This window comes from Falco punctatus (genome assembly GCF_963210335.1).
Source record: "Falco punctatus genome assembly, chromosome: Z".
In the NCBI taxonomy this organism is placed as follows: Eukaryota; Metazoa; Chordata; class Aves; order Falconiformes; family Falconidae; genus Falco; species Falco punctatus.
This window is the reverse complement of record NC_137586.1, coordinates 62,221,263-62,245,181: the sequence shown is the minus strand read 5'-3', so window position 1 is coordinate 62,245,181 and position 23,919 is coordinate 62,221,263. Positions and strand designations below refer to the sequence as shown.

General features: G+C 42.5%; 1 protein-coding gene across 5 annotated transcripts in view; it reads right to left on the bottom strand.

Annotated features, from left to right (window-relative positions):
• DCP2 (decapping mRNA 2) overlaps nucleotides 1-23,339 on the bottom strand; it is a 32,479-nt gene extending 9,140 nt beyond the window's left edge. The window contains exons 1-5 of one of the 5 annotated variants that reach the window (XM_080371241.1): nucleotides 11,909-12,390; nucleotides 11,468-11,506; nucleotides 4,741-4,892; nucleotides 2,293-2,420; nucleotides 1,767-1,865 (exon numbers count right to left, since the gene is read on the bottom strand). In XM_080371241.1, the coding sequence (XP_080227367.1) occupies nucleotides 1,767-1,865; nucleotides 2,293-2,420; nucleotides 4,741-4,892; nucleotides 11,468-11,506; nucleotides 11,909-12,240 (750 nt within the window). In that variant the 5' untranslated portion in view covers nucleotides 12,241-12,390. The other 4 variants (XM_080371237.1, XM_080371238.1, XM_080371240.1 and 1 more) reach the window with 4 other exon arrangements.
• Between the last annotated feature and the right edge of the window lie 580 nt (nucleotides 23,340-23,919).

Genomic DNA, 23,919 nt, shown 5'->3' with positions numbered 1-23,919 from the left:
CTTTTCTTCCATACTTACTCTTAATACTAACACCAATGTTTTCCCTTCCTAAGTAATCTTTCATTGTAGAAACTCCTTTTACCAAGAGAATCATCCATTTAGTATGGTTTTGCCCTCACCAACTTCTGAAATATTGCTGAACTGTATAGGTACTGCGCAGTGAAGACCTCTTCAATTAGACTTTACGCAGAAGCAGTTCATAGTTTTAGACCTGTGCTGAACTCCAGTAAAAGCAGTTAAAAGATTTATGCAAAAATACTACAGACATCCTGATTCCTAGCCACATGTAAGCCTTGAAGAACTTGCCAGTTAATCCACAATGGCAATCTACCTTGATGGAAAAAGATCATAGCAACAGTGTTGTTCACTAGTGTAATCTAAATGAATTCTCCAAATTAAAAACACCATCAAAAGATTTTTTTTTCCCCTATTTAATGCTTTCGCTAGCTAACTTGAAGTAAAGAGGAAGATGTACTTCACATCATTCTTTGCTGAAGTTCCACCTAGCTTGTCCTCTCCAGTGTTGTGTTCCGTATATTATTATGGTCTCCTCTCCTTTCAGTTCAGTCCTTTAGATAAATCGTAAAAGCACCTGACTAGTAAAAGCTTGAATGAACAAGCTATTTATGGGGTCAGGGCAAGGGACATGCATTGAATAATCAAGTTAACCTTATTAAGTCTCTGCCCATCTTTCCCCAGCCCTTTAGTTTTGCAATGACAGTCCACTGCATTCTGTAACTCAGGCATTGCACTCTTTGGCAATATATAAATAATGTTCTCCACTCAGAGATCAGTAAGTGCTAACACAAAAGTGTTTATTTCATGTGTGTCCATTGTGTATTATTGCAACGTTAAGATCTAACACCTTATGTTGCTTTTCCAAGTCCATATTAAATATATGAGTGATATGGAAAGCAGCATCAGGGAACCGGAAATATGGAAGTTTTCATTCATGCGCCTTTGACAGGTATATTTTAAAAAAATAAATCCATGATTTCCCGATACTGATTCGGTCCAACTAATGCATCTTACTACTCTCCCTCATCTAATTTTCTCTCTCAAAAATTCTGGATGTAACATGTTTATGTTACATAAACATTTGAGTTCATACCAGTAATATTCTTTTATAGGCTGTTTTTAATATGCAGCTTCACTATATAGCTAGGTCTCCAGCAGCAATAAATCCCACAGATTATTTTATTTCTAAGGTTTTACTTGCCACAGGCATTGATGCTTGCTCCTGCGCCAGTGAAAAACAGAAAAATAAAGTTCTTCACAATTTTTACAAAATCTTCTACAACCTCCAACTCAACTCTTTAGCCTCTTCACATAGCCCAGTGTACATAAGCTAAATTCCCATTCTTCTACCTATTTACAGTTATGGTGGCACTTGTGGCACTTGAAATTTTACTCCAAAAGCCACAAAGTATGTAAGATTTCCCAAGCACCAAAAATAACACTTAAAAGTAAATTGATAGTTCAACAGAGAATTTTAAAGTGGTACTCAATTAGCCTATCAAATTAGCACAAGACAATTAAAAACATCAAACAGTGATTTTAAAATTATATAACCACACTCTTGATTATCACTCTGGAACTCGAAAAAGCACTAAAAGCTATGGAAGACTTCTACAAGAATAGACTATTGACCTGACCTCAATAATGATATATCCAAGTAAAATGACTTTTCATCTAACGCATATATCCGGTTTTCAGCAAAATTTCATTTCTTGAGCTTAAATTTAAGAGAATCAAACATAACTTACCTCTCTAGCGGCACAATCATGAGGAGCCTCTTCTTTATTTACTTTCCCTTTTGGAAATCCCCATCCAGACTTGGCTAAATAGCCCTGAACCAAAAGAACCTGCAAAATACAAGTGAACACAACTGTCAAACACCCACTATTCTAACAACTTCTATTAAATGCGTTCCCTTCAGTTGCCTGCTTCTCAGAAAAGACATTTTAGCCTGAAAGAAGGAATCCACTAGATTTGCTGTGTTTTGATAAAACAGTGAATTTTTTTCTGGGACTGTGGAACTCAAAATGCAAAAAAAAAAAAAAAAAAAACCAAAAAAACCCACAACCAAACCTGAGTAGAAAAGCAAGTGGAAGTGTGTTTACTACCTCTCATACTATAGTTCTCTACACACTCAGTGTCAAGTAACTGTCAGGTTTTTGTGAATTTGAAGCATTTTTGCCTCCAAATGAAAAATTTAATCAATAAAAAGATTACTTCTTCCAGCACATGCCATCCTTCCCTCTAGCCCTTCACAACAATTTCTGTACTTACATTTTCAAGTGTCTCATCAAGAATAATCGCACCATATGTTGGCACTCCCATTTTATATTCTTTCCACTGTTCTAAAACCTTTTGTACATCTTCACCTTGAGGAAGTAAAAAAGGGCAGTGATTGAAGAGTATAGACAGATGTTAAGGAAGATAAACTTAGATATCCAGTTGCAAATCACATAGACATATAAAAGATACCCACTCAACACCTAAAATAACCATGTTTCCTCCCTTAAGTGCTTTCAAGATATATTCTCTTGGAAAAATAAAATGAATAATCCATTGCCAATCTCTAAATGTCAGAAAGCATAAAGTAATTTGGTAATTCTAATACAAGCCAATTATTTAGAAAAAAAAAAAGACAAGAAAAAAAAAAGATGTCACAAAGCTGCTTGTCTGAATGAAAGTCTCCCCTGATTTTGAAGGAAAAGTATCCACATACCAGTTATTTTGAATATGTATTATTCTTAAACAGGTATTTTCATTTTGAAGTGAGAAAGACAGACAAAAATACAGTTTCATCCCCTGCTTGAAGTGGAAATAATTTTTTGCCACAGTCATTTGTTAGACTGCAGTACAAAATCTGTACTGAAGTATTTACTATGCAAAAAATTACTTTTAATGGCATCAAGTTAGAAATCAAAATTCTAATAACTTTAGCAAAACCCACCATGCAGAGAAAACATGAACCACCTTTATAATTAAACCTTTGAAAGCAATTTACAAGTCCTTAAAAAAAGTATTACATATAAAATTATACTACCAACAAAAAATGTTCCAAAGCAGAGTACTTAAATATACAACACTGCAGCAGAACAAATATTTCTGGCAAATGTAAGGTTGAGAGGGATAGATGTAATGACCAAATAACATCTACTACAATGTGTTTTTCCTGCGCTGCCTTCAATTACTGGAAGAACTCTGTTGGTCTGAACATGTAGTTACAATTAAAAATGTAGCTAACAAATAAAAAGTAACTGCATAATAACAAGCAACAGAAAATTATCATATTTTTACAGTTTACTGTTAAAAGCTGTAGTGTTTCAAATCTCGTATCACAATTAGCAAGTACATACAGTGAAACCACAGATAATACTATCAACTTTGGATAGTGAAAACACCAACGTTATCAAGACAGTAACAAACAACACTCCAATCCCATATCAAGAACACATGGGAAACAGTTAAAACACTTGCTAGATTAAAGCCATGAGGTTTTCTCCAGCAAGGATTAGATAGCATGTGTTCCGGCAGCCCTCGTAAGCAATGCAAAAAGCAAGAGGCCAGCCACTCAAATCAGTTAAAACGCATCCTCTCCCATACCAACAGAACTGCTCCTAGGAGCAGTGGTCAGTGCTTCCAACAAACACACACCACTGCCCACGGCAGAACACATACCACCTTCAGGTATGTTAACATTTACATCACTGTTAAGATCAAGGAGACAAAACACCATAAACACCTCATCTTTGAAATCCACTGTTTCTGGCACTGAGTTCTCTGTTGCCCAATAAACCTGTCCTGAGTGACCACAACAGACAGAGCCCAAAGTCATGGACTAAATGAACTCAATGGACATTTTATAGACATTTTTTACAGCAGTGGTCCATAGACTAGGGGAACGATACCTGTGTATTACATCAAAGGACGGGAAGGGAGGGGGTCGGGTGGTTAATAAGACTGTATAGGGAAGTGTGACATGATGTAAATGGTGTGGAATAAGGTGTGGAGACTTTTCAGTGTCTCAGGCCCTGCCAGCCAGAGGGCTGGAGGGACATCGGCAATTGGGAGGGGACACAGCTGGGACAGCTGGCCTGAGCTAGCCAAAGGGATATTCCATACTGTGGGAAGTCATGCTGAGTATATAAGCTGGGGGAAGAAGGAGGGAAGGGAAGGATGTTTGGTGTTACGGCATTTGTCTTCCCAAGTAACCGTTAGGCAGGATGGAGCCCGGCTGTCCTGGGGATGGCTGAGCACCTGCCTGCCCATGGGAAGTGGTAAATGAATTCCTTGTTCCGCTTTGCTTGTGTGTGTGGCTTTTGCGTTACCTATTAAACTGTCTTTACCTCAACCCATGAGTTTTCTCATTTTCACTCTTCCAATCCTCTCCCCCATCCCACTGTGGGGGGAGTGAGCAAGCAGCTACTTAATTGCTGGCCAGGGTTAAACCATGATACCCACCGAGTCTTCCAAAGTGCAACCACAAGGAAAAATCCTCAAAGATCTGAAATTACCTGTTTCCCTAGCTCTTTAGAAGTCTGAGAAACATCTCTTTTGTGGATGCCACAAAATTATGGAAGCAATGAACAGACAAAATCACACACCTACCAATACTAACTTTTAACAGCTAACATGAACCTGCTACAAGTATTAAATTTCATTAACAATATTCAGTTTGGACTTTATCCACTGAGAAAGAAAAAAAAATCACAATAATAAAAAAGATATCAGCTTTAGCGAAGTCTCTTATCCCACACTGAGGTAATCCTGGTGTGTTTTGCATGTAGAAATCCAAGTAAAACCAATGGGCAAGTTCAATTTGAAAGCACACTCTGATCGCATTGTCTCTCTCCTCACTTGGAATGTGCAAAATGAATCGGCTGCCAGGAGAGAAAAAAAAAAAGAGTAAGATTAGCCAAATCTATTAATGTAAATAAATCTAACAACAACAAAAGTACACTGCAACGGTGGAACTCCTGATACATTAGCACAGAGCACCCAATCCTCCTTGCGGTCTGGACAGCAAAAGGTTTTCACATCAAAGCAAAATACAACTTTTTAAAGTCAAGAAGAACGGATCACGACGTTTTTCACAAAAGTCAATTACTATAAACTAAGTAAATTAACTGTTGTGAAAACAAAGAGAGCAAGGACATCTCATGTAAGTGGCTATATTACAAGAATGAAAGAATTTTTGCATGTCCAGTAAAGAACATCTGCAAACTCTGGTAACAGACGTCAACACATTTTCTTCTGAACACAAGTTAAACACAGCTATGTATTTTCACTTAAAACCACAATAAACTGTTAATTTATGTAGATTTTAAAGTTCAATACAATCCTACTAATTTTCACGGTGTGAAACAGAATGTGGGCAACTGGTTTATTTTTCAAGTCTACTTTACGCTTCAGCTCAGATACCGGCACACAAACACAGAGTTCCAGAGATGCAAGTGCAAGCATCACTGCGTGACAGGTTGTTTTACTTAAGCAGAATAAGCTTTACTTATTTATTTGTAAGATCAAGAACAATATAATTTTCTTTTTGGAAATGTAAGGGCATCCACCCCATTCAACTTAAAGAATTTGACAGACATCTTTTACATTCAGCTCTGGAGTACCACCAGCTAAATTCCAAAAGCATGTAATATCATTGCCAGAACCAGAAATACTTAAGACATCTTTTAAAATTTGGCAAGTATAAATTGTTAAGGGATGTCAGAAGTGATTGCCTCTCCCAACCACTCTGGCCAAGGACTGCCTTCTGCCTGGCTGCTGAAGCCCAGCCCTGGGGTCTGTGCCCAGGCTGAGGACACAGCTGCTGCTTTCCCTTTGGCAGGTTCAACCAGTAGCAAAGCCTTGAATGTATCCCGGGGGGGGGACACACAGTACATAATGTTACAAATTTGTTATTAGTTAGAATTAGCAACCATATTTGATTATATTGAAACACATTTGATCTTATAGAGTTATTTTAATAGGAATATAGAATTATAAGAATTATTTTAGTGGAGTTTGTGTTTGCACAACAACAGACAGCTACTATGAAATCCTTTGTACAGCTCTGTACCAAGGCTGAAAGAATAGGTCAGAATCACCTAGTAGGAATGATTAGAACTTAGATAACAGACTTAAGGTTCAAGATGATTGGATACAGTTTTTATGTGTAGACTAGGAGAATACATTGAGATGTCAAAGTGTAGAATTAATGGGAACTGGGGAGAGTCGACTGGAACAACCCATACCCATAGATACCTGCCAAGAAACGGTTACCTTAAGTAAAAGGCAATTCTGGCAGGGGGAGATCACAACCACCGACTCATGTACCACCTACCCAAATAGTACCCCAGACCCATTTCTAGATCTTTCTAACCTTTACTGTGCAGAATCAGATACAGGAGGAGACTATGTTGATGATTTTCGGGAAATATTATGTTTATGCATATATATATACTTAATGAATATATGAACAAGTTCTATATATGGTGTATGATTTTGAAGCTTGGTGTGCATTGATCGTGAGAGGACTCACTCACGCACCCGGCCATCAATAAAGAAGTGTCTGCTTATCTGAATCCTACTGGTGTCGATAAGATGGTGTTCTTCATGCCAAGATTTTGGTAACACCCCTACCCAGATCCCAGGCTCTCATACCCATCACACAGGTCCCTACCTCACTAGCTAGTCCAGCTTGAAGTTTGCTAGTGAGTACACAGGCACAACAGGTTTGGGAAAGGTAAGACACTGACCCTCCTACCAGCTAGCACCAGATACATGGGCTGTGACCCACAGTCCTGCTCCAGCTGCAGGCACTCGGCTCCTCACTCACACACTGGCCCCACAGGAGCTGGTTTTCATGACACTCACTACTCTCACCCCAGAAGCTGGAAGCAGAGACCCCCACCCATGTGAGTAGCTGGCACCGAGATATCCACCCTCACTCTGGTAGCTGACACCCCATCCACTCACACATAGAGTTCTCATCAGCATGGCACTTCATTCATCCTTGCAGCACACACATCCATGGGGTAAGGAGTGATAGTATGCAGAGAAAAAGATTAAGAAAAGCTCTAATAAGCTGCAAGAAGATACAACAAACTATGGCTACCAGGCAAACAACCCACTCAGGCAAGCATACTAACCAGCCCATTTTCACACAACACCAGCTCCTTTTTATACCCCTGTTCCCTTTTCCCTTCGGCACCCGTCCCACCTTGGTGTGTGGGTTCCTCCCTGGTTTACAGCCTTATCAGTTGCAAAGATCAGGCTGACCTTCCTGGAAGTCACCTGTGGCTTCTTCATACCCCATCAATTCCTGTGACTGGCTGGTTTGTTTGTGTTTAGTCTTCTAAGGTCTACGTATATTTTTGGTTCCAATTTCACCCTTTTCTCCCTTGGTTTCCCAGTAGCAGGTGTCCACTCAGATAAACTTGCTGGAATTAACATTTCCACACCCTCACACACACTTACCAATCAGTGGCCAGGTTCATTTCTCATCACCACCTCCATTATTGTTCCTCCCTGAGGTTTGTATCCCTATACAGTTCATTTATGGCTTCCTCCTTTTCTTATTATCCCGTTTTCACATTGAAAAAGGTCCTTGACCAGATACCCTTAAAGCAGCAAACACTCTCCATTACATAAATAACCTCATTCACCTCAGCAATGTTTTCCTACTTAACAATTTTCAATTACCAACAACCCCTCCCAACTGCTCCTTTCTTTTTGAAGGCTCTATTACTGCCGAAAACAGCCCTTACATACAAAGCTGCTGTAGATTAAAGGTAAAAAAGATTAAGTCTATTTCGTTTTATAACTAGTTGATGTTTTCTTGCCTCAGCACTGCAGCTGAACATAAATATGAAGATACAATATGCAGCAGTACCAAAAAAAGGAATAAAACCACCTCAGCATTAGGCTTAGAATAACAATAGCAAGTCCAATTAGAACACTATTTATTAACAAAAGTTAACTGCTAAGTTACTTAAAGTGAATGAAGCGCTAACAACAGGCACCTTATATTGCATGAGGTGCAGCTGGCAGCAGCAGGAAGGTGGCCTCCATTGAGAAGAGCTGGTTCCAGTGGACCCACCCCAGGGCACAGCTGAAGCCAGCACCAAAATGGTGGCATCTCTAGGAAAGTGTACTTAAGACCAAAAATGCCAGACAGACAGAGAAAATGAGTGTGAAACAGCAGCACAAAAACCAAGGTCAGAGAAGAAGGAGGGAGAGTATGTGCTCCATGGCAGAGCATGTGTCCACACTGCAGCCTGTGGAGGATCCCATGCTGGAGCAGATGGGTATTTCCTGAAGAACTTCAGCCCCCACGACTGAACCCACACTGGAGCAGGGGCAAAGCATGAGGAGGAGGGACCAGCACAATCAAAGCGTTATGGACAGACCGCAGCCCCCATTCCCAATCCCCCTGCACTGCTCATGGGGGAGGAGGAGGGAAGTTGAACCTGGAAAAAATGGAGATGTAGGGTAAGGTGGTGTTTAAATTGTCTTTGTTTCTCTCTATCAAAATTATTTTAATTGGCAACAAACTAAATTAATTTTCCCCAAGCTGAGTGGTTTGCCCATGATGGTAACTGGTAAGCAACCCTCCTGTCTCATCCACAGTGGCAAACTTTCCACCCTATTTTCTTCCCTATCCTGTGGACAGAGGGGGAGTGAGTGGCTGGGTAAGCATCTGGCTGCAGCCCAAAGTTAACCCACCACAGTCCTGAGGTCAGAAGATGGAGTAACAGCACTTGCTTATAGGAGACAGCACCAAGAAGCCCCAAAACCTTCATTAAGACTCTGTATCACCACTTCTTCAGTAAAGAACAACTCAGTAGCACAAGACAGCATGATAAAACAAAGTGACGTGCATACTTGTGACACATTATTTAACAGAATGGGTCAAAGTAGTCCTACTGCTGAAAATCAAACACACAATAACTTATTGTATTGTTTGATAAGAACTAGAATAAATTGTATTCTGGCATTGTGTGATTCTGTAACAGCCTAGGGAACTCAACAAATGTTTGAAGACATTATGTACCTAGCTTTAGCTTTCAACTTGTTTCTACTTGCTAGCAAGTAACATTTTACCCTCTGAACATGAATTCTGAGTGTAGAAGTCTCTTAGTTTAGTTTATCAGCAGGGAAAAACTGTGACAGCCTGGAAAATAAAAATTTAAATGTTAAGTGCATTAGACTAGTGGTTGTAATCCTATTTTTGTTATTCTTAGGAGAACTGCTTTGTAACGAAAGCATTTAACAATAATCACCACCATGATTACCACTTACGCTGAATTCTCACACAGATCTCTATGGCTGAATATAAAAGCCTACTCGTTATTTTACACTGTTAGAAAAAGTCATGTGTTTGGTTGGTTTTTTTGGTGTGTTGTTTTTTTTTTTTTTTTTTTTAAAGAGCTAGCTTATACTGATTCTCTATTACAGGCTTCAGTGACGTATAATTTCAGTATTACATTCTCTGAAGTCAGCTACAAACACACCTATTACAGCAGGTAACTTTGTAAGTTGAGCTCCATAAGTCAAACAAAGCCCAGGGCCTGACGGCCCTACACCCAATGTACTTGATTTAATAAAGCCAACATACAAGAGAATTTTTAGTAACATGCATTAAAAAAAATCTACATTTAAGTTTAGCTATAACCTATATGAAGTTGTTACATATTCCACTACCTTACTGTATGCCTCTGAACTGCTGTCACATTCTACCTTTGGAATGCTGTTTTGTCTTGTAATTGTACGAATTTAGTTGTGCAGCTTTTAACTAAAAACCAAAAAGCCTCAGAATGGAAGATCAGGGGCTTGTAGTCACCATCTGCCTCTTTTCCTAATTCACCTTGTTGACTTTCATTAGTGCTAACAGATCAGCCCTGCTTCAGACACATTGCCTTGCTTGGACATGGACAAAAGAACAGAAAGGAGCAGAGGAGTCGGGCCTTCCCGTGGAAAAGAGAGAAAGAGTTCTCTTGTGTACTGGAAGAGTGACAGAGCCTGACAAGCCTTGGCTCATGGGAGAGAACAAATGAGTGGAAGATCAGTGGTGCTTTGCTTCAGGTGGCTGGCTGTAAATAGGTCATTAAAATATCTGTTGCTTCCCACATTCTTCAATCTATAAATGTTATTACTGGAAATTTTGGTAGAAAGAGCCAAGCAATTTTTTCATACTCAGCTACTGATAAGATTCAAAATATTTTCTAGCACAACCTGTATTTTTTTCTTTTTTCTGAATTCTGTCAGCAAATAAAACTTCAGTACTAAAATAATTATAATTTCAGTATAACAAGTTTGGAAAGTTACAGGACCCATCTGAATTCTCTAGTATCTTTTTATATGTACCATAGCGGTGTGAGCTGCAAATCTAAATAACTGTTAGTGAATTTTTAAGAGATGGCAACCACTCACGTTACTCTCACTAGCTAAGCAATTAAATACATCTACTTTCAAGTCAAGGTTACCCAGTAGTCTGAGGTTTTGGGAGGTTTTCTAATGAATTTTTTGAAGAGTTTTCTTTTGATGTATCTGAAAACCAAAAAGGTAAGTTAAAACTTAGATGTCCACAAAACAGAACTATTGGTTTTATTTCTATCTTGAGAGTGCTGGGATATCTGTCAGACTTCTACACTCTGTCTCTGGACAGGGATATTTTTCTTTGTCCTGAAGCAAAAGGTCTGGATTCTCTCCAGAAAACTCTTAGTTATTAAAAGTTTGTGTATGCAGGTGTGTGCAATCATCAGTACTTCTTACTGTATCTGCCACTTTACCTGCTCGATACATTTCCTTATGACAGAAGGACCACTGAGCTGGTGCTAATTCCATCAACATAATGCACTGGTGAATTCAAATGCATGTGGATTTTACTTTAAGCTGAACCACTTTCCTTAGGTTCCTCACAGGGGCTCCTGTCTAGACAGAAGCTCAGGGAAATGCCACACAGAGGCTACTCAAAGAGCCTCACGTGTAGGCACTCAGATCACTTGCAGCTGTTCCAACTGATTCAGCCAATTAGTGTAAATAGTAATTCCAGTGTTCGGGGCAGTTACAGCAGCTCACGTGCCCTTTTATCAGTCACCCCACAGGAGTGAAACTCATGGGCTATTTCAGTTTTGTAAGCAGTGTGATTCGCCTCTGGGTTTGCTGGAAAAAGTCTTAAACCCAGCTTCACATGTGAGCAAGGATCTAAAAGACAAGTCCCATCTCTCTGCAGGGAGCCCAAAGAAGACACAATGGAAATACAAACACGCTTCAGAGGCCAGACTTCAGAGAATCAAAAATTTGCTTGCATATTGCGAACTCTGACTCTTGCATTAGGTACACAAAAAAACATCGCTGAGTGGAGCGGTTCTAGCTCCCTGTGGCGTTATCACTCCACAGCATTTTCACTCATTTCAAAACAGTCGCTCCACCAGGTCTAGTGTCCTTCGTCTCTACTCACCTTTCCCTCTCGCACACAAATACTTCAGGGGGGGTTCCTCTGGCAGTGGTAAAATAGAAGGGTTATCACATTGAGCTAGGGCATCAAATTCTGGGGATAACAGATCAATTAAGAGGTCCAAAAGGGCCACACCACAGATGACCAGGGGTTGTGATAGCAAAGGGGAAAAGCACGTTCACCCTTCCCAGGAAAAAACAACCCACATTTTATGACAATTTTAAGTGTGTAGCTTTCCAGGTAAGGAAAGCTAGCCGTTTCACCCGGAGAGGCCCAGCAAGCGGAGAGGCCAGCCCCAGACCCAAGGCTATTCCCTCGGCCTTTCCTCTCCTGACTGGAACGCCCTCTCCCCGCAGAGGTGAGGGGCACAAAGGCGCCCCCCCCCCCCCCGCCACTTCGAAATTAAACCAGGCCTCCGAACGGCGACCGACACGGCAGACTCACGCTTCCGACGACATCACGGGCGCAGCCCGGCGGCCAGCGCCAGCCCCCCGCACCGCCGGGCAGCCCCGGGCCGCGCCGCTGCGGAGCCGGTGGGCGCCCTTCCGTCGCCGTGTCCGTGCCTCGGGGCACCGCGTCACGAGGGAGCGTGCCCAGCGCGGCGCGGGAGCGTGGCACCGAGCCCCTTCCCTACCCTTCCGGGCGGCTGCGGGACTACCGACACCCCCGCCTCTACCAGGGCCGCCCCGCTTCCCCCTCGGCGGCCCGCCGGCCCCCGCAGCGCCCCGAGCGACACGGGCCCCGCCGGCCCAGCGGCGCGATCGCGCCCCTCGCATCGGGGCCGTGGCGGGTTGGGGTTGCGGCGCTCACCCCGCCCCCCGCAGCGGACGGGCCGCGGAGCCGACGGGGGTGTCACCGGCGCCGCAAGGAGGAACGGCGAGGCACCGGCCGGCCGCCGCCGGCGGGCGTGAGGAGAGCCCGGGAACGGCCCCGCCCCGCGGGTACCTGCACAGATCGTCCAAGACGCTGCTGGGGATCTCAGCCCGTTTGGTCTCCATGGTAGAACGCGGCTCATCCCGACGCGGCGGAGCCCGAAGTACGGTGCGGCGGCAGGGGCGGGGCTCCTGGGTACTCGCCCGGCGGGGAACGACAGCCTCCTCCGCCAATCGCCTCCTGCCAGCCGCTCCGGGCCTCTCCCGCCCGGCGGTGCGGCCTGGCGCTGCGAGCCAATCAGCTGGGCAGCTGCCGCGGGGGCGGGGCGCTCAGATGATCGCGGCGGGCAGGCAATGGGGGCTGCGGCTGGGCTGGGGTGTCATCGGCGCCGTCGCGGGGGTGGCCGCCAGCTGGGGCGGCGGGGTGTGCAGGCCCCGTCACGGCGGGGCGGGGCTGGGCGCCTGGCAGCGCGTCCCGCCACGTCACGGCGCGGTGAGGCGGGGGGCGCCGCGGCACGGTCCCGGGGGGGTGGCCCGTTACCGCGGGACGGCCCCGGCCGCGCTGCCCCCGGCCGCCGCCGTTGAGGGGACCGCCGGGCGGCGCGGGGTGGGGCCCATCACGCGGCTCCGCGCTCCTCTGCTGCCGGAAGGCGTAACCGGGAGGCTCTCCAAACCGAATGGCAGTTTAGAAAGCCGACACGCGTGTATCGCAGCGCTGGGTGCACCGGGGATCTTTCCTCCCAGCGTGCACACCAAGCTGCTCGAGGGCACGCATGATATACCATAGAGCACCGGCATATCCATAGTACATGGCGTGTGCATTGTCATGCTCAGGGCTGGTACTAGTTTCCCACTTCCCATGCAGATCAGCGCGCACCTCAGACAGCGCTGCTGAAGCCTTTTACCGCCTGCACATGCTCCCCATGCTCCCCAAGCGGGGCTTTGCCCTCGTTTGGGGGGCTGTTTGAGTTGGAGGCCTCCTTCCCGCTGCCACAATTAACCCTTCCCCTAGTTTTGCTGAGCATATCCCTCATGGTGAAGTCAGCTCATCTATCTTGTGAAGTCACTCTCCTGGATAAAGGATTTATCAGTGCTCAATGAAGTGCTTTGCGGGTTATAGAAAACCACTTATATCTTGGAATTAACTCGCTTGTTTCAATTGTCTTAAAGTCAAACTTGTACCAATACGTTTGATTTTACTAAGCATTCCCTCAATCATTAGATGTCATTTCCCCTCTTTGAGGCTACAAGAATTGGTAACTGGGGAGTTTGGACAGCACCTCAGCAAGCCCCACGGTCGCACATGAGGCGGCCAGGTGCCCCTGCTCAGGCTTGGCCTCACCTCCCTCTCTCATGCATTAAATTCATTTTGGACGGGGCGTTCCGAACTTCACAGGCTTGGAGAGAAATGCGAAGCCTCCGACATGGTTCATTTTCATTACCATGGAGGCTTTGGGCTGAAGGCATTAAGATTAACATTTGGAGATGCCTAAACGCCGCACTGTGAATACCCAAGTTGAGAAAACATTTTTAATGGCAGCAAACATGAGGCAGATGTGCCAAATGAAAATGCCTCCGGGTTTGTCCTCATGGAAAATCACCGCAGTCGGCAGAAGGTACAGCTGCTTTTTCTCCCCGTTGCTCTGCCTCACCCACCACAGGCCAACCACCTCCACCTATGATTTCAATCAGAAGTGAAGATTTAACACATTTCTGGCCCTTTCCTCTCCACACCCCTTCCTCGCCAAAGTGCCTATGGTCCCTCAGACTGCCCTCCCCCGGCAGTTCTGCTGTGGTTGCCACCGAGGCATTCCCTTCCTCCTCTGCACCAGAGCACAGGGAGCTACAGGGGGGACAGAACCGGTAGAACAATTTATGTATAAAGCAGTGAGCGGTTTTCTACGTTACAGCTACCAGAACCAGCAAAACCAGCTAGGTCAGTATCGACAGAGGAGAGAGCAAAAGAACAGGAGATTGGGAGGACGATGGAATGATAGCTGCACCAGCCTGGAGTGGCTTAATTGTTCGTAGTGGATCTACACAGCATAACTTGCTTTTGAAAGCACTGGAAGGAGGATGTCACATTTTATGTTTCCCTCTGCTGCCTTACTTCTGGTGTTCCACCAGGCTTTCTATGGAGCTAATTCAACTCTCCAGTTCAAATTTAAGTCTTTTTAGAAGAAAAGATCAGTAGCAAAGAAAAAAACCTAGAGAAATACAATGAAGAGAAATACTATCTTGAGAAATTTTGGCTCTAGGTGTACTATGAAATTAAGTACTTTAGTATTAACTCAGTGTGCTTACAGGCTCATTTGAATCAAGGGAGCTAACAAAGACACCAGCCTGGTGTTACCCTGAAGACACAAGAAGTTTGTATATTCACACTTCATTTCTTAACTGTTAGGGACAGAGAGTGAGAAGTGTATCCTTTGCCTCCTTTCCAAAGTTGAAACAAGGAACAAGAGACTCCATGATAGCCCTAGAAGTACAAGAGAAGGGCATTCAACCCTTCCTGTAGAAGGAACAACATCATAAGAAGACTTTAGAGCACAATCTTAGCAGAAGCAGCACATTTACATATATTTGTGCTTCTCTTCTGTAAACTCCACGCAGTGGTATTTGACAGACTTTTGCCCTGCTACTTTTACCGCTATGATATTTGACATGATGGGTGGCTCACATCATTGTTGGCTTACAAAAATGTTGCCTAAAACTCCCAAATTCTTGAACTCTGATTTAATGCTTAACTATATGTGCACAGAGTTTTAGGTCGAGCTGACCCTTTAGAGTTGTCAAAATGTCGAATGAAGAGATTTCTAATCAAGGGAGTCAGCCTTGGTAGAGACAAAAAGAAGAGTATACTATCTTCGTGATGTAAGCCATGCACGCTTAGACTACCTAAAGAAGAGGGTGTGCAACTGATGGTTTCAGGATAGTGCTGTTAATATTAGGGAGAGATTTTTGCCTAAGGAAAAAGAATGGTGATGGAGAAATCTCGGGAAGAGAATAAGATGATAAATTGTAGAAGAATGGCTGCAGAAGTGTGGCCTTAGAATCTCTGAAGATCTGCACAGTCCAGGCCTGGTATTAGAATAGGCCTGTAGTCAGAATTGTACTGAAGTTGCTGTGCTGAAGTTAACAAGAAAGGCAGCCTTGAGCTATTCTTGAATCCTGAGACCAAGCAATTATGTTGTGCCAACAGGCCATGGCTGTAACAAGCCACAGCTGCTGGGAAAGCAGGTGCAGGGCCAAGAAAGATGGGGACTGGTATGGGAAAATAGGGAGTAACAAACTACAAGGCTGAAGCACAGCAACACAGTTAGCTACATGGATAGAATGCTTATTTAGTCATGATAATTAGGGGTGTGAGAACCGCACGCGCTTAGAGACTAATAACCAATTATATTTTTGCTTTACGAATATGCATGTGTATCGGTTCTATACAAGTAGTGTTAGAAACTAATAAAGTGGAGCAAGATGCATAACTCATATTGAGCAATTTCTTGACTCCGGCGAACCCTTCTCCCCAACAATAAATGACTTCTACTACTTTGTTTGTGAGGCAGTCAGCTCCAGATATATGAAGAAAGTTGCAAAAACTAGATCATATGTCTGGAATGTCGATATCTCAGCTGATAGAAATTGGTTATAAGGTTTAATAACAGAGGGGAACTGGAGAGGAAAAAAGAAAAGAAAGAAAGAGAAAGTAAAAACAAATAATAAAACCCTGCAGTTTCGGCAGCCACGTTTACCCAAGCCCAAACCTTATCTCAGGGAAGAGGTTTCCTGAGAGGATGAGGGTGTGGAAGAGGATGAAGAATAGGAGGAAATAAAAGGAATAGAATCTCTCTGGGGAAAGATCAGTGCAAGATTTGCAAGGTAAAAGGACATTGGAAAAATTAATGTCCAAAGAAACAATCAACTAATTGGATACCCCCGTCTGCATCTGTTCCAGAGGCAAACCTGCTAATGAGTGGTACAGAAGATTCAGATTTATGGGGACTGGGGGTAAGCTTAGAGGCATCCCCAGCAGATCCCCTGGTGCCAATAAAGCTGGGGAATTAAACTATAGATTTCTTGATAGATACAAGAGCAGCTTACTCCATAGTAACTAGTTATAAGGGGCTTCTCAGTAAATTTAATATGCTGGTTGTTGGGGTTACTGGAAAGAGAGAATTAAGGCCATTTTTAAAACCAATGGAATGCCAGATTGGAGGGAAAATGTTAATATATGAGTCCTTCTATATGCTGGAATGCCCTATACCACTCTTAGGTCAGGATTTACTCAGTAAACTACAGGCCCAAATACTGTTTTTTTGAGAACTCCATTCAGTTGCATATCCCAAAAGAAAGGGCCTGGAAGGCACAAATATATCTGCTGCAAGGGGAACAACAAAGTGAACCAGAAATCTCCTAAGAAACAGTGGACGCTGTATTTCTGCTGATACAGGCTACTGAAGTACCAGGGAAAGCTAACACTGCATCAATAAAAGTAAAATTAAAACAGAACTCCAAACTATTAAGGGACCCCCCCCCAAAACAAACAAAAAAAACCCAAACCAAAACCAACATCCTGTGAAAATGGAAGCAAAAATGGGATTAGAGAAATTGTACCACATGCTTGACTTCAGTGCTGGAACAACAAGAACACCACTGGTTATTGCCTAGATCCAATGTCAAGCATTATTATTGGAACTGGACGATTAGGCCAGATTTGAAGGGTGTTCCACTGGAAAATCTGGAGTGGACCCTTTATGCTGAATAGTGTATGACAATCCAGATACGCAGTGGTAACTTTGGAGGATATGACTGAATCATAACCCTTGTCATCAAATACTTCAGCACAAAAAACTGAATTAATTGCCTTCCCTAGAGCTTTGGAATTGTCACAGGATAAACAAACCAGTATATATACTGACTAAATATGCCTTTGGTGTGATACATGCACATGGGGCAATATAGAAAGAAAGAGGACTTTTAACCTCACAAACGTCACTCATTAAGCATGGATCATAAATGCTGAAATTATTAGAAGCAATTCAGAAACCTAAGGAGGTGACTGTAATTCATTGTAAGGCTCATCAGCCTGGACATACTGAAGTCATACCAGGGAATCATAAGGCTGATGAAATAGCAAAGAGAGTGGCCAATGAAGCAGTAATGGGAGTCTTGATTCCTCAAAATGTAATGAGAACTTAAGTGCCCAAATTCAATGACAAGGAGAATGCATTAGCTAAGATGCTAAAATGTATAAGGACTTCAGAAAGTGGTGGGTAACATCTACTGGACAATGTTTGGTAACAACTCCCACAATGCAGAAGTTGCTACAGCAGACATACAAACTCATATGGGGGCACATGCTATAATCACAGGTGTTAGGAGATATATAATAGGGCCAAACATGCAAAGCTATGCTGATCAAATAGTAAAACAATCTAATATGTTGTAAAATAAGACCGCTACCTGGAGAGGTAAAGAAAGGGACTATGCCAGGGACTGATTTTTCTGAATTACCAAAATGCAATAATTATAAATATCTTTTGTATTGGTAGATACCTTTTCAGGATGGCCTGAAGCTTTCCCATGCCAAACCAACTAAGCTAGACAGGTAACAAATGAATTATTAGATGAGACTATACCAAGATATGAAGTTCCAAGTGGGATCTCATCAGAAAGGCCCACACTTTATAGCAAAGTAATACAGGCAATTTCTGCCCTTTTTGGAATAAAATGGGATTTATGTACACCTTGGAGACACCAGTCTAGTGAGAAAATAGAAAGGATGAATAGATCTTTGAAGAAACAATTGGGTAAATTGTGTCAATAAAATAATTTCAAATGGATAGCTGTTTTACCTGTCACTTTAATGAGAATCAGAATCACTTCAAAATTTAAGAAAATGTGAACTCATTTAAATATTATATGGAAGACCTTATGCTGTAAATTTAACAGGAGAGGAAGACCAAATGCATATTTCTGGTGATTGGGTGTTAACTGAATATTTATTATCTTTGGGAAAGAATCCTTCCTCATTGCACAAGTGTATTCAACAGGGAGCACCTGTATCTTTGGGCATACTGGTGCATCCTTTCTGACCTGCAGATCCAAGTGTACCTTTGAACTTCAAAGGATAAGCCTTTGAAGGAGTGGTGGAAAGGACCATATTTTGTATTACTGATAACTAATACTGCAGTAAAACTTAAAGGAATTGATTCTCGGATCCATTACACCAGGATTAAAAGGAGTCCTGAAGTAAAGTGGAAATCAGATGAAGTGGCTCCTCTGAAACTAAAAATCAAGATTTTAATGAACTGTTCTTGGACTGAAATAAGACCCTATATAGAATTGGATTACATACAGGGAGATTTGTTAACATGATCTCTTTGTATACACTTGTTTAAACATGTTTTGCAGATGTATAAAATTTTGCCTATTATGTGGTATAATAAATTCTCAAATTTGGTGGGATCAGGAGAAACCCATAGACTCAAAACAGACACTTCATGATGATCCAAAAAACCACACAGATAGCCAATAAAACCAATTACTATACCCATTTATGGAACTCAGGTTTTTGAGCGGTGGTTGGTCAATGCAACTGATGAACCCATCAGAATTAACTACAAGTAAGTACTGTAATGTCCCATTTGGGACTGGGTGGTACTGGATATATTGCAGTGTAGCACAAAAAAGCTTTACCACTGAGAAGGTCAGGTACTTGTACATTGGGAGTGACTTTTCCCAATATGGCTGTACTTGAGAAATTAGATAATAATCTGTGGTTAAGAATTTACCCGCAGAGATATAGGTGGGGTCAAAACCCCTATATAGAAAGACCCACTGGATTTCATTCTTTTGCTAGGTGGTTTATTCCTTGGTTGGAGGTTGCTGAACTGGAAAAGGCAATGATAAATATATCTGTAGTAATGGAAGAGATAGCCAGCGGCACTGCAGATACCATAAAGGCTTTGCAGGAAGAAGTTGCAGAAGTAGCTTGTACAGCTATGCGAAATAGAATGGTATTAAATATGATGCTGGCATCTCTAGGTGGAATTTGTACTATTGTTAATACTAGTTGTTGCATGTATATGGATCAAAGTGGGAGAATATCTACCAATTTACAAGAGATGTGGAAACATACTAAAATGTTGCATGAGATCCAGAAATATGACACCTTTTGTGAACTTCAAGAAGTTTGGAACTGGCTAATGTCCTGGTTTCCTGATTTACACCTATGGATGAGGAAGTTAATTGTAATTATTGTACTCATGATTGTTATATGTGTATGCTTATACATTATATTACAATGTATGGTGAAGTGTTGTATTGCTGCAATTAAGATAAGTTCAGAGAAATTGACTTATTTGATATATGAATATATACAAATAAGTCCCAAAGGGGAAAATTGTTGCCTAAACTCCCGAATTACTGACCCCTGATTTAGTCTTTAACTAGATGTTAAACTACTATGTGCACAAAGTTAAGTCAAGCTGACCCATCCTCTCAAGTCATCAAATGACCCACCCTTTCAAATCGTCAATACTGATCAATGAAGGGAATTCTAATCAAGGGACTCAACTTTGGGAAACAACAGATAATGATAAACATTATCTAAATTATGCAGAAAGAAGTGTCCAAGTGAGAAGGTTCTGGCCACAAGAGAAGACAAGCTGATAAAGTATTGCAACCCACAGAAAACTAGTTGAAAGCAGGACAAAGGGAACTGTGGTAATGGGAGATCTCAACCTCCAACTCAAACAGCCCTCCTGAAGGAGGGCAAACCCCCGCTTGGGGAGTATGTGCAGTTGGTAAAAAGCTTCAGCAGCCATCTGAGGATGAGATGCACGCTGGTTTGCATTAGAAGTGGGAAACTTGTAACCAGTCCTGTGCATGACATGAATGACAATGAACATGCAATGTTCTATGAATATGCCAGTCCTCTAAGGCATGTAATGTGTAGCCTGATGTGCGTCAGGAGGAAAGATCCCTGGTGCACCCAGTGCTGCAATAAACCAGTGTTGGCTTTCTAAACTGCCATTTGGTTTGGAGAGTTTTTCTGGTTATGATCTTCAGTAACAGTAGGAGGGCCAGCTATAGCATCAAGTTCACCTAGTACCCCCAACATCTCACAGCTCCAAGCAACCTGTGTAATCATCCAGCAAGGCAGTCAAACAGGTTTTTAATCTTTGCTTATCAGTCAACTTTGGCAGTCAGTCAGAAAGGTAACAAGATATTTGGAAAATAATGTTTGTTGTCTGTTTGCACTGGGACAAGGAGAGAAAGTAGCAGAAACCAAAAACATGGGTCAGCCATTTGCACAGTCTAAAAGGAGTCTCAGAAGAGGAGCTAGACTATACATGAAAAGCAACAGTCAAGAGTGGAGAAAGTTTTGGCTTGGAGAAGCTGACCTGTGAAGCAAGCCTTAGGTAAAGCAAATCAGCCACACAAAATCAATGAAACTTTAGGCTTAAATATATGTTTGTCTCAGTTCCCTGATTGTTATGGGAAGATAACCACAAAGATCTTCTGAAAATAATCTGGCAGGGTTTGTGATTTTATTCTTTTTTAATTAAATGAGAAGGACCATCGAAAAGGCTGCACATGTAGTGATGCACAAGAAATTATAATACGTAAGATGCATTTAGTAGAAGTTTTGGATATGGTATGGTAACTAAACCCTGGGGAGGTTCTCTGAACCCTGCAGAGGAGGCAAGAAACCTGTAGGAAAAGTCAGTGATCACATGGATACTTTATGTACAGAGAGCTGTGGTAAGCCTGTACAGAAAAATTTGCATTAGGCTTTTCCTAACATTACAGTACTTTACTCATATAATTTTCTCCTTTAAGACTTTGCAGGCAATCATTAATTTAATGGCAATAACATGTATATTGTTACACATACAGGGCAAGCATGCAATAAAGCACAGCGCATGCTATAGGGCATGACTGCATGGTTTACTTAAGGCAACACTGAACTCAAACAGGCTTAACTAGCTGATCCAAGTAACACATTTACACGTCCTTTGGGCATGATGATCCACTCAATCTCCAAGTTAAGGAGATCATTGGAGGAAGTGGGCACCTGTGCTAAAGCCAGAGGCTAACCTTTAACTTGGGATGGAAGATAGAAATGGACCATAGCTCAGAGTGAAAATGGTATCAAATTGTTAAGGGATTGATTAACAAAACCAAATGTATTATTTGAGGTTTGACTTCAAGACAGTCAGAGCAAGTGAATTGTTAATGGTTAATTCAAGATAAAAGCATTTTTGTATGTCCTGCTAATTGCTTCATTAAGCACTGATAAGTTGTTTAAAGGAGGAAAGTACCACCACAAGGTGCATGAGCTGACTGGAAGTTTCATCAGCCAGAGGAACACGGGAAGCAATAGAATTGCTTGACAATAGGAAACTGAGAACTAAGTAATGAAGGAGTTACGTAACTTTTAACCAATGAAGGCTGTCTTCTTTTGCTGAACTCTATAATATAAAGTTTTGACAGTTGGGTGCAGGAGGGGGCCTGGAAATCAGGACCATAAAGTGGCAATCAGTTAGCTGAAAGGAATGTGCTCGAGCTTGTAGGCCACAAACCCTGGGAGGACAAGGAATGTGAATAGATAACAACCAACGGGATGAGTCATGCCGGGAAAAGATAAGGGAATAAGGAACGGATGGCGCCAAGGAGAGGTAACACCTTGCTGTTAATTGATGAAAGTGCCCTTTGTTCGTAGTTAACCACCAATCGGGGATTGCCTAGTATGCAATGCTTAGCTTAAAGAACCAATCTGTTTAAAACGCGCAGCTTCTGAAACATGTATAAACTCCTGATTGTGTACAATACATCGACATCTTGCTTGCATCAAGCTACGTCCGGTCTCTTTATTCGCCGCAAATTGGTGACCCCGACGTGATCCGGTTAAGGATCCGACGTGAAGGGCTCTCAAATCGCCTGAGCGACTTGCAGCGAATCCCACAGAACTTTGAATGGAGTGCTGAAGGGAGCGGGAGCCGGCCGGCCTGAAATCCCTCCGGAGCTGAGAGGTGAGCTGTGGGAAATCCGTCATGGGGAATCGGGCTTCGTCCCCAGAGATGTATATGGACTCATGAAGGGTCTTCTAGTCAGATTCGGGAGTCTGTGCCTCAGTCTCCTCAGTTGGGGAGCCAGGCATTTGTGGTTTACCACCTAGCTCCCTACTGGGTGCAAACAATAGAAATACCTCGACTCAGTGTGTGAATTGGCACAACGTACTGGTTATGAACCCACCTATGGGACAACAAAAAGGCAGACGGTGCAGAAGACATACAGAAGTTGGTAAGCATTAGCCCCTAGGTCATTCTGATCCTAAAATCAGAGTAAATAGCTTGGAACATCAAAGTGGAGAAGCAAAGATACTCATTTCCATTAACTGGAAGATAATGGTAGACAAAAAATTATGGTACAAAAAGGTACAAAACGGAAAATTAAAAATGGAGGACAATAGAAGGGAAATAACCCTGCTACATGCTGTTTTCTTTTAGTTCCTTTCAGAATGCAACCCCCAGTGGGCAGCATATGCAGCCTGCCAGTCTGCATGTGGTCTAAGGGTGGAATTCCTCTCCCAGCCCAGGTGTGTCCTGTAGCCTGTGACCATTGATGTCAGCTCCGTTATTTCATGATAATTTACAGCTAGAGGCAAAGAAGCCTTGACAAACTGCCTACTCCTGCATGTGCTTTTGTTCTGATATTTGGGACATCATTACTTTCAAAACTTACAGGGTGGAAAGGCATCGTCTCCTGGTCCTCCACAGGATAGTCCCGTTGCATTTTTCTGGTTTTCCTCATGTTCAGCAGAAGCTCCTTGAGCAGGTCATCTAATCCCCTCTAGGCTAGTTCCTTCAGGTTACAGTATTCCTTCCTTGCTCTTAGTTTCAGGCTTTTCTGGGAACAAGAAGGGGCAGTACCAATACTGTTCTCCAATTTGTGTTGGAAGAGCATTATTTTCTAGTTACAGTACCCTACCTTTGTTTGTTTCTATTTGCCTTTCCAGTTGTAGTATACCGGAAACATTTGACTAGCACAGATCAACTGAGGGAGATATTAATGCCACATTTAAAAGTATGTTTTTGAATAAAAGAACAAAAATGCAAACAGTTATTATGAAAACTCTGATGGAATTCAGTTGGTTTTAGCATTTTTGTTTTGCTCTTTTCTGTAACAGTTTTGTGACTTACCTGCTCTCCTCCTCAGTCTTTCAGTCTTCAAGGTGTAATGAAAAAAAGCCCAATTTTTTTGAGGGACCCTCTTAAGTGTGAGGGGGGAGAGTACAAGAGGGAAACAAATCCCAAAATACCACAGTGAGTTTCCATGGAGATTCTTGCACTCCTGCAAAACCTAATGCTAGTCGCAGATCCCTTTTCAGTTTGAGAATTGCTCATTTAGAACTTGGCAGGTCCTGTAATTTCTCCCCATGCCTGCATACCCATAAGCAAAGTAAGTCACACTGATTTCTGCATCCTTTGGTTATGCCTACCTTATGTCACTTTTAACCCTTAGGCACATCTGAATAGCAAAGTATTCTTACAAGAATGGGGAATTGTTATACAC